The sequence below is a fragment of the Chelmon rostratus genome, chromosome 19, assembly GCF_017976325.1.
Source record: "Chelmon rostratus isolate fCheRos1 chromosome 19, fCheRos1.pri, whole genome shotgun sequence".
Classification (NCBI taxonomy): Eukaryota; Metazoa; Chordata; class Actinopteri; order Chaetodontiformes; family Chaetodontidae; genus Chelmon; species Chelmon rostratus.
The window spans coordinates 13,573,661-13,587,154 of record NC_055676.1 but is presented as its reverse complement, the minus strand read 5'-3'; the positions used below and the strand labels follow the sequence as shown (position 1 = coordinate 13,587,154).

The window sequence follows — 13,494 nt, the reverse complement described above, 5'->3', positions numbered from 1 at the left end:
TAAAAAACACTTTTTTATCGAGCAAGTAATGTCATGTACCTCCCGAAAAACACCGAGATCGATCTCCATTTTTAAATGCTTCTCTTCTAACCTTCACAGGCACAGTGAGTTCGTATCATACACATTGTACAGTTGCTGAAAATGTAGTTAGCCAGCTAACGTAGGCTAGCTAACGTTAGCTGTTTAACTACATTTGTAGCTTTCATTTTTCATTTGAAATGTTAAATTTTGATGTTATGATAATGATGGTGGATCTTGTCGTTAGTGATCTGCTTGGCTTTTAAATAGTAGGTAGCCAGCTAATGTTAGCTGTTAGCCAGCTAACGTTAGCTGTTTACATTTGTAGCTTTCATTTTTCATGTTAAATGTTACATTTTGATGTTATGATAATGATGGTGGATCTTGTAGTTAGTGGTCTGCTTGGCTTTTAAATTGGAGTACTTTAGAAAGCAGTTACCCCAAATTAATGCCAAATTCATGTCATTGTTAACCTTGCTAAGTTTCTTAAGTTTTATCCACACATGCTGTGTTTCCATTATTTTGTAGTGGCGAGCAAACCCTAAAAATACTAAAATGTAAACAAACTTGTATGTGAAGTAATTTATTAATCAGGCACTTTTTAGTTTTACTTAAATGGGTTTCTCAAGCGGTAACTTTCATTTTTACTTGAGTCATTTTTCATGGGATTAATTATACTCTTACTATTTGTAAGATTGTTGTGATTGTCAGTAATCGACCCACAGTTGCCTACAAACTGGTCCTTTTAAGTGGAAACAGACAACTTTTCTACTCCTCCAAGTGTTTCCAAGTGGTATTATTGTTGGCACCGCTGTCACAAACAAAGGAGATCGCTTTTGGTTTTCCTATCAAAAACACAGGACACGGCACATTTGGTTTCACATTTCCGTGAAGAAACAATCAACGCCACTTTGAAAATAAGAAGGAAAAAAAACATGTTCACTGAAGAGTTAAAGTGAAATTATCATTTTTGTATGGAGTAATAACATAGTTCAGTAAGTTTATAAGGAGGGGGAAGTAGAATTCATTTAGTCTATAATGGAGACATGAAAGCAGCCTGAGTGGAGTGAAAGGGGCACTTTACCAATTTAACACGTGACGATCTCATCATGTGAAGTACTGCTCAGAAAATGACCCTGGTGATGTCATCGGTGTCATAAGACTTCCGTGTTTTTTAACAAGACAGCTGCATCACAAACTGGAATATGGAGTTTGAAAGATGTGGTTGTTTAAATGTAGTACCTCTTTAATAGGATTAATTGTGGTAAAATGGGCCATACAAGAATTGTGCATGAAAGACACACTTTGCCAAATAAATGTACCAGCCCACACATCACAAACACAAACTGTTGTCAAACTGTAACTGAATGCAAATGAAGATGACACAGAACACTGACTCATTCATATCTGTATTTTGCCAACAGTTATTAATGTGTATAGACGTATCTCAGTCACTGCCAACAGAAATCCAGAACACTGGATCATTCTTATACATACTCTGTATCAACTTTAGAGTTCAGTAGGTGATGATGCAAAAAGGTGAACTTCATCTCTACGGTCTAGAAATGCTTTCCTCAACTCCTTTAATCCACAATCATGAAAGACTGCTTCAGTTATTTAAGGTGGTTTGGGAAGATGACAGCAGTCACCATTCGGTCTCTCATGGTGCTCTCCATCTCAAACCGTCGTCCGTCCCTGACAGTTCTCCCTCTGCATCCTCCTCAGAGCTTCTTCCTCATCTTACCCTTCTTCTGACCACCCCGTCCAAAGCCAGACTTCTTAACCTCTCCGAGGAACTGTTTGTTCTTGGCACGGAGTTTCTTCATGCCTCCACTCTGCAGGAACTGTTGCTTCTGCCGTTTTTTGCGCTGCTTCAGGATCTGCTCGTTCGTCTTCAGCTCTGAGCGAACTCTGCGGCCACCGGGCGACTTCTGCTGCCCCACAGGCCTCTGGAAGTTAGGGCTCTTGGCGTTAAGACCTCGCCGACCACGGCCACGACCTGGGAGACAGATCATACCAAGGCAAGGATTAAGAAAAAAAAATATTTCTGTAAAAATTATATAATTAAATTGTCAAATTGCTGTTTTTACACTTTGATTTTTGTACGAAGTGAACAAACAATAAAATTGCCTGTTAAAGATCTTGAGAGGTAAGATAAGCGAAGATAACCAGCTGCTGGGTGTAGCTTCCTATTTAAGGGATAATATGTGAGTTTATCACATCACTTTATCTATGATTTAGCTTTTGATTTATTCAATAGTCCTTATTCATTACTCATATTTAAAACACTAGTCCATCAGATGTAATGGATTAGTTCTAAAGAGTTTAGATAACAGATGCTCTCCTACCTCCTGATGGCCTCCTCCGTCCTCCTCCTGTTTCTCCATCTGAGCCAGACCCTGCGTCATCCACCCTGTATTTTTTCTTCCACTCCTCGTAACTGACATGCCATTAAGTGATACAACATCTCAAACAATATACAGCTAAACATTGTCAGAGTGAGAGAGAGCAGGAAAAGCAGTACTAGTAACCAAGCAGACGCAAAAGGGATTTTGGTGGAAGGATACAAGTTCTTCCTGTTCTTCTTGTTCTCGATGACCTGACCACCATCTGTTCTGATCTTCTTCTTCTGGTCCTCCTTTCCTGTTTCTCTCACAAAGCGCTTCCTCTTACGATCCCTGAAAGTGACACAGAGACACTGAATTATGGTGTGAAATGGAAAAATCCAACCTAAAATGTGTCAGAAAGAGAAGGAGAGAAGTTTAGAGCGGATTTAAATTTTCACCATTTCATCATGTTTTTGTGCTGGTTCAGCCGGTCTCCCTCATCTCCCATGAGGTCCAGGACAGCCGAGGAGGCCTGCTGCTCAAAGGCAGTGCCCTCTCCGCTGAGACTTAACCTAACATCACACAGAACGTGAGCCATGGGTTAGAACACACAGATAATACATTTTAATAATGACGTCATTGTTTTCTCCTAAAATCTCAATGCTCACCCTCTCTCAGAGTTGAAGTCTTTGGGTCTGTAGGGGATATAATACTCTTCATCTTTGCCTAACTGTTTGCTTCTCTTTTTCTTCGGCCATTCTTCCCCATCTTCCTGGCGGCCTCTCCTTTTGCCACCTACCACAGCAGAGAACACCCCCTGGTGGAGACATTAAGAACTACATGTCACAAAATGCTGCTGTCGTATTGAAGCTTTCACACGACAAGTGCTGCAAAACTATTTTAGAAAATGCATTTCTGAGCTAAACCGATTTGTCGATCAGAAGAAAATTGATCTTCAACTATTTTGATCAACTATTAGTCTTCTAAGTAATTTTCCAAGCAATAAGGGCGAATAATTTACTTGTTCTAAAGTCTCAATCGTGAGGCTTTGTTGCTTTTCTTTATCTTATTAGATAATGAACTGAATATTTTTGGACTCTTGGACTCTCTTTAATACCACAGAGGAATGAGAGGTTCTTGCCTTTAGATCTTCTTCCTCTTGGCCTGTGGAGGATGTGAAATCATCGTTGTCGGCGGTGGTGGGGTTGGTGGACCTCTGCAGCTGGCTTTCTGCAGACAGGCTGTCTCTCTGTTTGTTGAATTTGTCCACCAGCCGCGTGTCTTTGGAGCGTTTGGTCCGCATCACCTCGCTGGCCTGTGTCTTACTGCTAGAGTTGATTTCAAAGATAGTCTGCAAGAAGATGGATGGACAGGTTAGCAAGAAATTGCAGCACTGTGAAATATCTGCATTATTATCTATTGCAACTCACTGATTTGGATTTGTAGCCTTTGATGGCATCAACTATCTGAAGGCGCTCCAGTTCCATTTTCTCCATGCCTGACCCTGAAATGAGATGAATCGAATGGTGTTACCAACAACTGCCTGCATATCATCATCACTGTTTTCATTACAGTTCACCCGCCTCAGGACAGACCTAGTAAGGGATGGACAGCCATGCTGGACACATCTGTGCTTTTGACCCTTCTGATGGACTCAGGTGAGGGGTTTGGTCGAGACTTCAGATACTGCTTGTAGGCATTCTCTGAGACTCGATGCAGGTTCTGCAGGTCCTGGGAGTTTTCGTGAGCTGCGATCAGATGGGTACTTTGGTCGTCCAAGATGCTCTGAGGGACCCGACCAAACACGCCCTCTGAATCTGGAGATGAGAGTTTAGATGGCAGACAGTGACAGCACAGAGCAAAGATTGTGACATATGTACTACCAGCCTCAGATGTGTCGCACGTGAATCCAAAGACCTGGCAGGTGTTCTGAAAGCCTACCTTGTGTGTGTTCAGGTGTGGCGAACTGTACAGGCCTTCCGAGGAAGAGGTGAAGGTCGTAGACAAGAGGCATCTCATCTTGACAAATCATACTGTAGGCTGTGCCGCTGCGCCCAGCACGTCCCACACGGCCTGATGGGAAGAGACAGGCGATGAACAAATATTCCTCATTTATCATATTAGCTTCATCAATCCATCCCCCAGTTAAAATTTCTTAATGTCTTACTTCAGTGTATAAGCCACTCACCAACTCTGTGCAGGAACAGCTTGGCCTTAGAGGGGAAGTTGTAGTTGATGACGTTGTCCAGCAGGGGGATGTCTATACCACGAGCAGCAACATCAGTCACAATTAGCACCATGGCCTTCCGATGCACAAATTTCCCGATGTTGATCTTCCTGGCAGTCTGATCAAGGGAACTGTAGATGTAGGCACACTCCACGCCTTCTGAAGCCAGCAGCTGGAGATCAGAGCAAAAGAGAATCACCCTAAATCAAAGCTGAGGTTAAAAAAAAAAAAACATGAGGAAAACACACAGAAAGAGAGACACGGCTGCTGTTTGTATCTTACCTCCTTTAGGTACTCCACATGGTGTTTGGTGGCTGCAAAAACCACAGTCTGCTCCTGAGGCTTCACTACGTTCCTCAGCAGATGAAGCAGCAGTGCCGACTTGTCATCCACACGCAGGTGGAAAAATGACAACTGAGGGAAGAAGTGAGGAATTAAGATTTTATCAGCATTGGAAAGACATCAAGTGAGGATTTACCTTTGAGCTTTAGATACATCGTGCACCTTTAACAGTCATGTCTGAATACTGAAGGCAGTTCTTATGGCGCTCTCAGTCATGAAGTAGCTAAAAGCTTGCAAAGAGCACCTGAAGGCAGCATAGCACTTCTCCTGCCATGTTGAAAGGCAACAGGTGTTTTGTGTGAGGGCAAACACTGACCCCCACAGAACAGCCATTTGACTGTAAAACACAAACTGTGGTGAAAACAGCTTTAACGTCTTGGTATTTACAGGGCTAAACTATCAATTCCAGGTCACATCAGTCCAAAGAAGTTGGAGAACATGGAGGCACTACCTTCAAAGCTTGAATTTCAATTCAAATAATTAATAGCAGACGTCTCAGATGGAGTTTGCTGCATCACAGTTCCGCAGTAACATCTTACATGATTACACTATTATGAATTCTTGTTGAGTGAATCTTGTTTTATCAGGAGTATGAATGCATTAAAAAACAAATATAAGTTTCCCTCTTTAAAAACCTTGCCTCTATGAAATGAACAACTCTAAATTCTAACACTTTTGTGGCAATTCTTTCATTTTTAATTTAACTGTGTTCTTTCTTTACCTTTATCTGGTCACTGAGCTTAGAATCCACATCCAAACGAATCAACACTGGTTCAGTCAGACCTGGAAATACACAAGAATTTAATGCATTTAGTTAGCTTGGGTCAGTTAGCTTATGATTTTGATCTTCGAAAACATCTTCAAACTTGATGGCCGGATGTGAAACAGAACTGATCTCACCAGCTCTGGCGAACTCCACCAGCAGTTTGGGCAGAGTGGCCGAGAACAGCAGAGTCTGTCTGACGTCTGGAAGCCTCCGGATGATCTCCTGAAGCTGCTCGGCGAAACCCATTTCAAACAGCCTGAGTGGAGGAAGAGCGCCGGCACATTCGCGCGTTATAATCCGATCCGACTCGTGAAATGAAAATGACACCTTTAAATGCACAAACTCCATTTCTCACCTGTCAGCCTCGTCAAACACCACGTACTCCACATTTTGCAGCTTCAGGTTCATCTCCTTGATAACGTGCATGAGACGACCAGGGGTGCCGATGATTCTGAGGGGCAAAGCGCCATGATTAGGATTTAAACATACACTAAATAGATGGGGAACAATAATGTAATCAGTAAGAACTACAAGAAAACACTCACATGTCAGGGTTTTCATGAAGGGCAGCAAACTGATCATCCATTCTGGGAAAGAGCAGAGACATTTACAATCATTCCCGTGTTAAAGGATGAGGCTGCGGATCTCAGAGTGCAACGGAAAACGCAGGAATATCATGACGTCACACACCTGTCTCCACCCAGGATCAAGGCAGTCTTGAGGCCGGTGAATTTTCCCAACTGTAACACCACAAGGCATTGAGGAAAAAGAGTTTAAGTTTAACGAAACCGTAATTAAAGGTTTGTAAAACCCAGAAAAAGCAGCTTCACATAACATCAGCGAACTTCAAAGCTCAGCAGTCTGACCTCTTTGGTGAACTTCATGGTCTGCAGGGCCAGCTCTCTGGTAGGGGTCAGGATGAGCGCCCTGGCTCCTGTCTGGGCTTGAGGGGCCTTCAGCTTCTCAAACATGGGCACCAGGAAGGCAGCTGTCTTACCACTGCCGGTCCTAGCCATGGCGACCATGTCTTTGCCATCCAGAATCACTGGGATAGTCTGAAGCAGTGAGGAGAAGGATTGAGTGTGAAATATTGTGCTGTTAGAAGTCACAGATGTTTGATTACAGGATCCTGAAGTGATGCTGACTTACCTTTCTTTGGATCGGAGTAGGGACTTTATAACCCTTCTTCATGATGCCTTTATATACAGGGTAACTGAGACCTGAAATCATACATAATGTAGTTAAACAGCACTGCCTCTTGTGCTGGATATATATATATATATATGGATATATAGAGGTAGATTTCCAATACTGTGAGTACCCAGCAGACATGCAGCCCTATCTGTTCACTCTTCATTGGGTCTTACCCATGGACTGAAAGCCTCCAGACTTCTTTTTCTTCTTGTTTTGGGCTCTGACCAGCTGCCTGGTATCAGGCTCCACATCTGACAGGCAGTCTGATGAGGCAGGGAACCGCGGCAGTTTCCTCCCTGGCTGTGAGCCCAAGAAAACACGACAATTACTTGTTGACAACATGACAGAGGTCAAACCAAAGTAATCTACATAACATATGATGGATGTAGACTTAAATGCATGGATGGCACAGCAACACCTTTCTTGTTTTATTGTACAAATGTTAATGTCTCAGAATAAGCGCAATCATAAAGAGACAGCGATTATACAGATAAGCTGGCAACAAAAGCCAGTGCATACTACATGGTGGGCATTATGCGATTAAGAATATAAATTACTACGCATACATTTATGAAGTTGATTACATGCTTTCGAATATATCAGTCATACATAAAGAATGAAGGGGGCATCCGGATTTGAACCGGAGACCTCTTGATCTGCAGTCAAATGCTCTACCACTGAGCTATACCCCCTGTCCACGTCCACTTACCAGTAGAAAAAATCTAATCTCTCCACCTGCTACTGTACATTTCGATGAGCTTCATTATTGTGTGTATGCACTGTGTTAACATATGGTTGAGTAAGTTGTTTTAAAGTGTTATTCCTTACAGAATCATCGTCTTTCACTTCCGCAGCCAGCTCAAAGTCTCCGCTGTCAGAGTCAGCCTCCGCCTCTCTGTTAGCTGTGTGTCTCTTCTTCTTCGTCAGTTTCTTCTTTTTCTGCGCCATCCTGAAGCTTTAAGGCTCTTTTAAGACTTCGTTCGGCAGCTTTGCTGTGTAGATTACGAAACAAAACAGAATCAAACTACTGTTCAACGGAGCTCAGGACATCTCAACACACAAGAGCAGAGTAGGCAGACATGTTGGAAAACACGTGCGAGCTTCCTCTGCTTCTGCTTCTTCTTCTTCCTTTTCCGTTTTGCGTGAAAGCTGGTATGTCATTTAAAGCTCAACACCGCCACCTACTGCCTCCAGATAGAAGTCAAATTAGTGTATTCCCTAACAATCTGCAGTTATGCATATTTTACTCCACCTCCACTTTTTCTCAGGCCATTATTTTGCAGGTTGTGTAATTTCTATTATCGTTAACTCTTAACAACGTCTGACAACCTTGTGTCTGATGTAACAATATCTCATTTACTGACAGAGGGTGCAGAATTGATATATTGTACTTCAAAGCCAATTATGCAGCAGCTAAATCGAACCATATAACAGCATTTTCCGGTCTTGCTTTTCTCCATCCCCCTCAACCCCTAAATTAATATAACGAATTCAGTGAAGACTAATAATTTGTTTGAAATTCATAAGCCTTGGTGAACAGGAAGCAGAGGAGCACCATGCCGTCTCCTGATATGCAGATATCAGACTCTTTGGTTCATCTTTAAAAAATATCCACTCTCCAATCTCATTTGCTTTTTAAATCTTTGTCGAACTACTCAATTTAATTAATAGTACTAAATCGGTTTTTGCAAGAGTGGGGTGACATCATCTCTAAATTTCCTCAACCACTGTTCACTTCCTAATTATAAAGAAATTACCTTTTTTGCTGGCTTTTCACCTGATTTATCAGAGATAATATACAGCATCGTCCTCATGTATTGTGTTAGCACAGATTTCTTTTAGCAGACACTTTTAATATTGATTACACCCTAATTTTTGCAGTAATGTCTGCTGCGATATATTATCTAGAGTCCAATATGTCATATATTTCAATATATCATAACACTGATTTAAATACACCAGGTGTGTAATTGTAAAATGCGTAATTTCCATGTCTTTAATGCACGATGTGATGAGAAGAGCTGTCAGCATAAGTCTTGCAGTTCCAGAGTAACACTGTCTTGCAGATTCATATGAAGGTCATTAGGCTGCACATATTGCAAAAATCATGTTAGTTATATGTCTGAGGAAAATGAATCAGCCTCTGCAAACCCATGAAGTGTTAAAAATGTTTTTTTAGGCATGTATGTGTGAGAAGAGTGAAAAGTAAGAGCACCGCATGGATATGCCTTTATTGTAAAGACTATATGTATACATAATTCAAAACTCATGGTGCGAGAAAAGACGATAAGAGCTTTTCTTTTTATTGCGTATCTTCTCATGAAGTGACTGCATAGGACGTTTTGGCAGGCAAAGCCTACCAATCCGTGCAACAACTGTCACACTTATGATACTGGAATCCTGAAATATACTACGAGATTTCTGTAAAAAACGTAAGCTTGCAGAGCAGTTAGGTTTCAGCAGGCATTATGCACCCTGCTAAATTTAGGATTCTGCCATATTTATTACATAGGCACTAAACTAAATAAGTAATTGTTTCAAACACTGTTACAGTTTACCACAAAGCCATATTTTATCATTCCTTGTCTTTTAATACCATGTCAGTCCTGGTGACATAACAAAACAGAGCTCTCCCTCCATTCATAAATATTACCCTGCCAAAGCTTAAAATTAATCTTGCACAACCAGTTGAATCTGTAAGGGGATCAGATGTGAGTCTCTTACTTGAATTCTCATTTTGACTTTGGCTAAAACAGTTTAGGATAAGTCATTTTGTCCAGATTTTGTCCTTTGGAGCCTCCAATAATCCATGCATTCACTTCTTCTGCACATTGATTATTGGGCAGTTTAAATGTCAGTGCTGGATCCCACATGTAGTTTTCATTTGAACGTGAGGCCAGCTGCTGCTCAAGAAAACAGCTGCCTCAGACATCAAAAGCCCAAATGAACTTTGAGGTGTACAGCATGTTATTCATTAGGAGCCAAAATCAAAGTTCTCAACTGTGTTTTCTTCCTATTTTTAATAAACTTTGTTTCTGGTGATCTCATCGGAATGCATGTGGATTTTATGATGTGTAACATTGATGAATCCCAGTGGATTTGATTTTGGAAAAAGAAAATCACGATGCACATTTTCTATTGGTCAGTATATCTGCAGCTTGCATGATTTTCTGCATTAGTTCAGAACTTTCTGTTGTTTATAAGCAGCCACGGTTTAATTTTTTTAAATCACCGAGTGGAAATGTGTCCTTTGGATGATAACACTGACACTAATATGGCAGCCAAAATGTGTAGTGCACTGTTTGAAGTCAGTGGGCTGATGTACAGTAAATAAGTCAACACCATGGCAACAGCCGGAGCTAATGCCATTCATATTCCCTCACAGAGCCTGGCTGCGGTGGCCTGGAGCCAAATCTGTGCAGGGAGCTGAGAGGGATGCGGGGTTTACACGCAGGCAATAGGTGCAGGAAGCCACCTATAGGATCCGCTTTTGTTCTTAAAGGTGATTTAAGTGATAAAGCCTACAGGGATAAAGATATGAAGCTGGCAAAGATGGGAAGGTTGTGGTGGTTTTGACTTAGCATTGAAATAAACAGGGTGTTGGCATCAGTGTGCTCTCAGGTCAGCCTCCAAAGCCCCTGGCAGTGTCTTAAATCTCAATTTCCCCTCTATGTCAAGCCCTCATGTTGAAAACATGCTCCTGAATCACTGCTTCATTGCCACATGATGTGGTTCAGGCAGTTTATTTTCTGATGCTGCTTTCTTATTTATGAGGCAGGGCTTTTAATGTTCCTGCCGATGTGTATCATAGCGTATGAAAGAAAATAGAGCAGCATGTTTTAATTTTCCTATTGGGAGCATGGCTAGAAAGCGCCCCACCACTTACAAATCCCCTGAGAGCCCTGACATTGATTTCACATAGTGTAATGATAAGATTTACAGATGACAACATAGATTCATGAGGACTTAATGCAGGTCAAGATAAGCTGCATCCTGAGCTATAGGGGAGTTACAGTAGAGTATCTGATCTTTCAAAAATCTGTGGTGTAACAGTGTTTTAGCTCAGTCAGTGACTAAATGGGCCCTGAATGAAAGTCATTAAGAAACAGATGTCAACATGTCTCAGGTTGTATTTTTATAAAGATGTTCTCCAGTGTATGTGTGTAGCAGATGCTGCCTCTAAGCCTTGGAGATTGAGGGGAATGTTTAAATTAAGAGATTATTGAGCTGATGGTTTGTAAAGCTAAGCTTTTAAATGGGGGTAGCAGTTAAATATTCTTCCACTCTATCTGTGTCGATTTAATTATTTATCAACCGCTCTTTAAAGGGCTGCCCATGGGTTCACTGGACCCTTTAAAAATAGTCCAAACATCCAATTAGCATTGCAAGTGATGTGCTGCAACATATCAGGCAGGCATGTCCCTCCAGCGAGCCTTCAAATGCTGGTTTGATTTTCCATGCCAGACGCCGTACATCCAAGGGGCAAATTAATCTCTGAAATCTGATAACAGCTTCTCAAAAAGTTAGAAATGGCTGAATGAGGGGAAACATTAGCTTTGGAGTTGCATCCCATGAAATGATTATATCCTAATCGTGAAATGTGAGATTTACTGTGAGTGCTGGAACTGTGAAAAGTGCTGTTTTAAGTGCTGCAAAAGATATGTCATATATTTCAATATATCATAACACTTAGAGACAATCCACAGTCTAAACTCAGACGTGTGTAGGGATTTAAAAAATATGAGAAACAGATCCAGTTGTACATCAAACCGATGCCAATACTCAATACTTTGTGCAGAATATGCCGTGGATCAGCAACCAGTGTGCATCATGCAGCTGTGAATAACCTGGGTGAGGATGACTGTAGGTCTCAGTGCAGTTGAAGATAGGGTCAAAGCCTGGTCTTGGGCTCACTGGGCTGGCATGGCACTGCGAACGTGATAGCGCCACCCCCAGTGACAGCAGCAGATGGTGAGTGGACCCCTGGCTTTACCCTCGGGGCTCCTGGGCAAGGAGACAGAGCAGCCATGCACAAAATGCAAGGCCACTGATTGGACCGTGTCTCTTAAGATGCCACAGGCTGATAAGATGCTAAGAGGAGCAGCGCTTACATGCTTGAGAGGACGTATAATTACGTTAACCCGGTAGTTTCTCTGGACCCTCCACTTGCCCATCATGGCAGATATTGCAGCTTATTAGGTCAGTGAATGGGAAGTCTCACTCGGGCATTGGCTGGATTGCAATCCTTAAAAAAATGGAGGAGGTGTCAGCAAGACTCATTTTATGATTTTTGATGTAGAATATCATAATTTGCACAGTATACTATAATAATCTGTGCACCAACATTACAAAAATGATCACATACAAGGAGTGTATCAATTGCAATATGGCTATGCCTTATTAATTCATGCAAAGCAATGTTTTCTTTTTTCAAGTACATCCTCAAATAGAAAGAGTATATTTGGTGAATTCATGTGGCAAATTATTGGATTGAAACCTGAATAAAAATGCTGGGGACCATAATTTAAAGGGCCATGAAGCAAAATTCAGAAATGCTTACTTTTCCACAAATGAAGCTAAGCCCTCTGCTGAGTTGTCTCCTTTGCTGTATAAGGAGAATCCGGCTTTGCACTGCCTTTAGCGTAAAACTGCAGAGGCACATACATCTGGTCAAACTTTCAATTTCTTGATATTCTGGGTGCTAAAAGGCAGTTTCCCTTGAAGGCTTCAGCGGTTAATCTTACAGCCAGTGCCAGCATTAAGGCGATAATCATGGGACATGCAACAAAGGCACAAAAAGTTTCCCTAAAGGCAAGCGAAAGAGACCCCTGAGGATTTCTCCAACCAGCCATATTGTTGGGGCATCAAAGTCCCTGAAAGTGAAGTCTCAAATCTTGCTGCTCTCCATGTAGTTTCTAGACTTTTGTTTTGATTCAGCTGCACATAGCCTGCAGAATATCTTTCCATGTTGTAGAGTATTGTGGTCAAACACTACTGGATTACTGCTCATTAGTTCTGCAGAGAACCCATCGGGCTGTGGTTAATACACGAGACTTAATGGCCATTTCCAGTCTCATCTCCTCTCCATGTTTAGGGGAGGGTTATATGCAATGACAGATGCCCAGAATTAAAGCCCACAGAGCAGAATTAACTTTTCATGTATTTCCTCCCCACATCCTTGTTGTTTCTTTTTGGTCGTGGCTTGCACGGCCTCAGGCTCGCTTCTTCTTCTGGTGTCTTAATTGCAATTTCATCAAGAATTTAAAGCCATGTAGCCTTCCCTATTCTTGTCACTGTCACTCTAAACTAGCCACCGCAGGGGACTTCAAGGGTATTTAAAGCAGCTATTGTGTGTCATAAGATAAGTCAGGAGCAGCTTGGGGAAGACTCACTTTCATCATTGTGGTACTGCCGGACCTCCTCTTCCCCCTTCCGAATCCATCCTTCTTTCACTCTCTCTTTCATGGCTTTATCACTCAAAGGCTAAAGCAGCTCAGCAGAATATAAATGAAAAAGGGCGGTAAGATGGGGAATGAGGGAAAAGGTTGAGACAAAAATTGCATGTGCACATCAGCACTGGGACTTTTACAAGGACTGCTCTTTTATGCTTCACACCACTC

At 41.8% G+C, this 13,494-nt stretch overlaps 1 protein-coding gene and 1 non-coding gene across 2 annotated transcripts; both read right to left on the bottom strand.

Annotated features, from left to right (window-relative positions):
- Positions 1 to 1,210: 1,210 nt before the first annotated feature.
- On the bottom strand, positions 1,211 to 7,969 carry ddx54 (DEAD (Asp-Glu-Ala-Asp) box polypeptide 54). Its single transcript, XM_041960261.1, has 20 exons — positions 7,703 to 7,969; positions 7,048 to 7,174; positions 6,830 to 6,900; positions 6,547 to 6,735; positions 6,371 to 6,420; positions 6,226 to 6,267; positions 6,036 to 6,131; positions 5,815 to 5,936; positions 5,636 to 5,697; positions 4,855 to 4,986; positions 4,534 to 4,744; positions 4,287 to 4,418; positions 3,941 to 4,162; positions 3,776 to 3,849; positions 3,487 to 3,696; positions 3,014 to 3,162; positions 2,804 to 2,917; positions 2,586 to 2,696; positions 2,367 to 2,458; positions 1,211 to 2,017 (listed from the first exon to the last, which is right to left on the bottom strand). Exons 1-20 carry the CDS (start codon positions 7,820 to 7,822, stop codon positions 1,740 to 1,742), a joined length of 2,604 nt encoding a protein of 867 aa, XP_041816195.1. The 5' UTR covers positions 7,823 to 7,969; the 3' UTR covers positions 1,211 to 1,739.
- On the bottom strand, positions 7,495 to 7,566 carry trnac-gca. The gene has a single exon. It is a non-coding gene; the product is annotated as a tRNA-Cys (tRNA).
- Positions 7,970 to 13,494: the final 5,525 nt, after the last annotated feature.

Excerpts from the sequence above, each read along its gene's own strand:
- ddx54 (XM_041960261.1), bottom strand. The coding sequence starts at position 7,822 with ATGGCGCAGAAAAAGAAGAAACTGACGAAGAAGAAGAGACACACAGCT. Across the intron at positions 2,459-2,585 it reads AAGAAGAACAGGAAGAACTT|TTACGAGGAGTGGAAGAAAA; the intron begins GTATCCTTCCAC and ends ATGGCATGTCAG. Across the intron at positions 2,018-2,366 it reads ACGGAGGAGGCCATCAGGAG|GTCGTGGCCGTGGTCGGCGA; the intron begins GTAGGAGAGCAT and ends TCTGTCTCCCAG.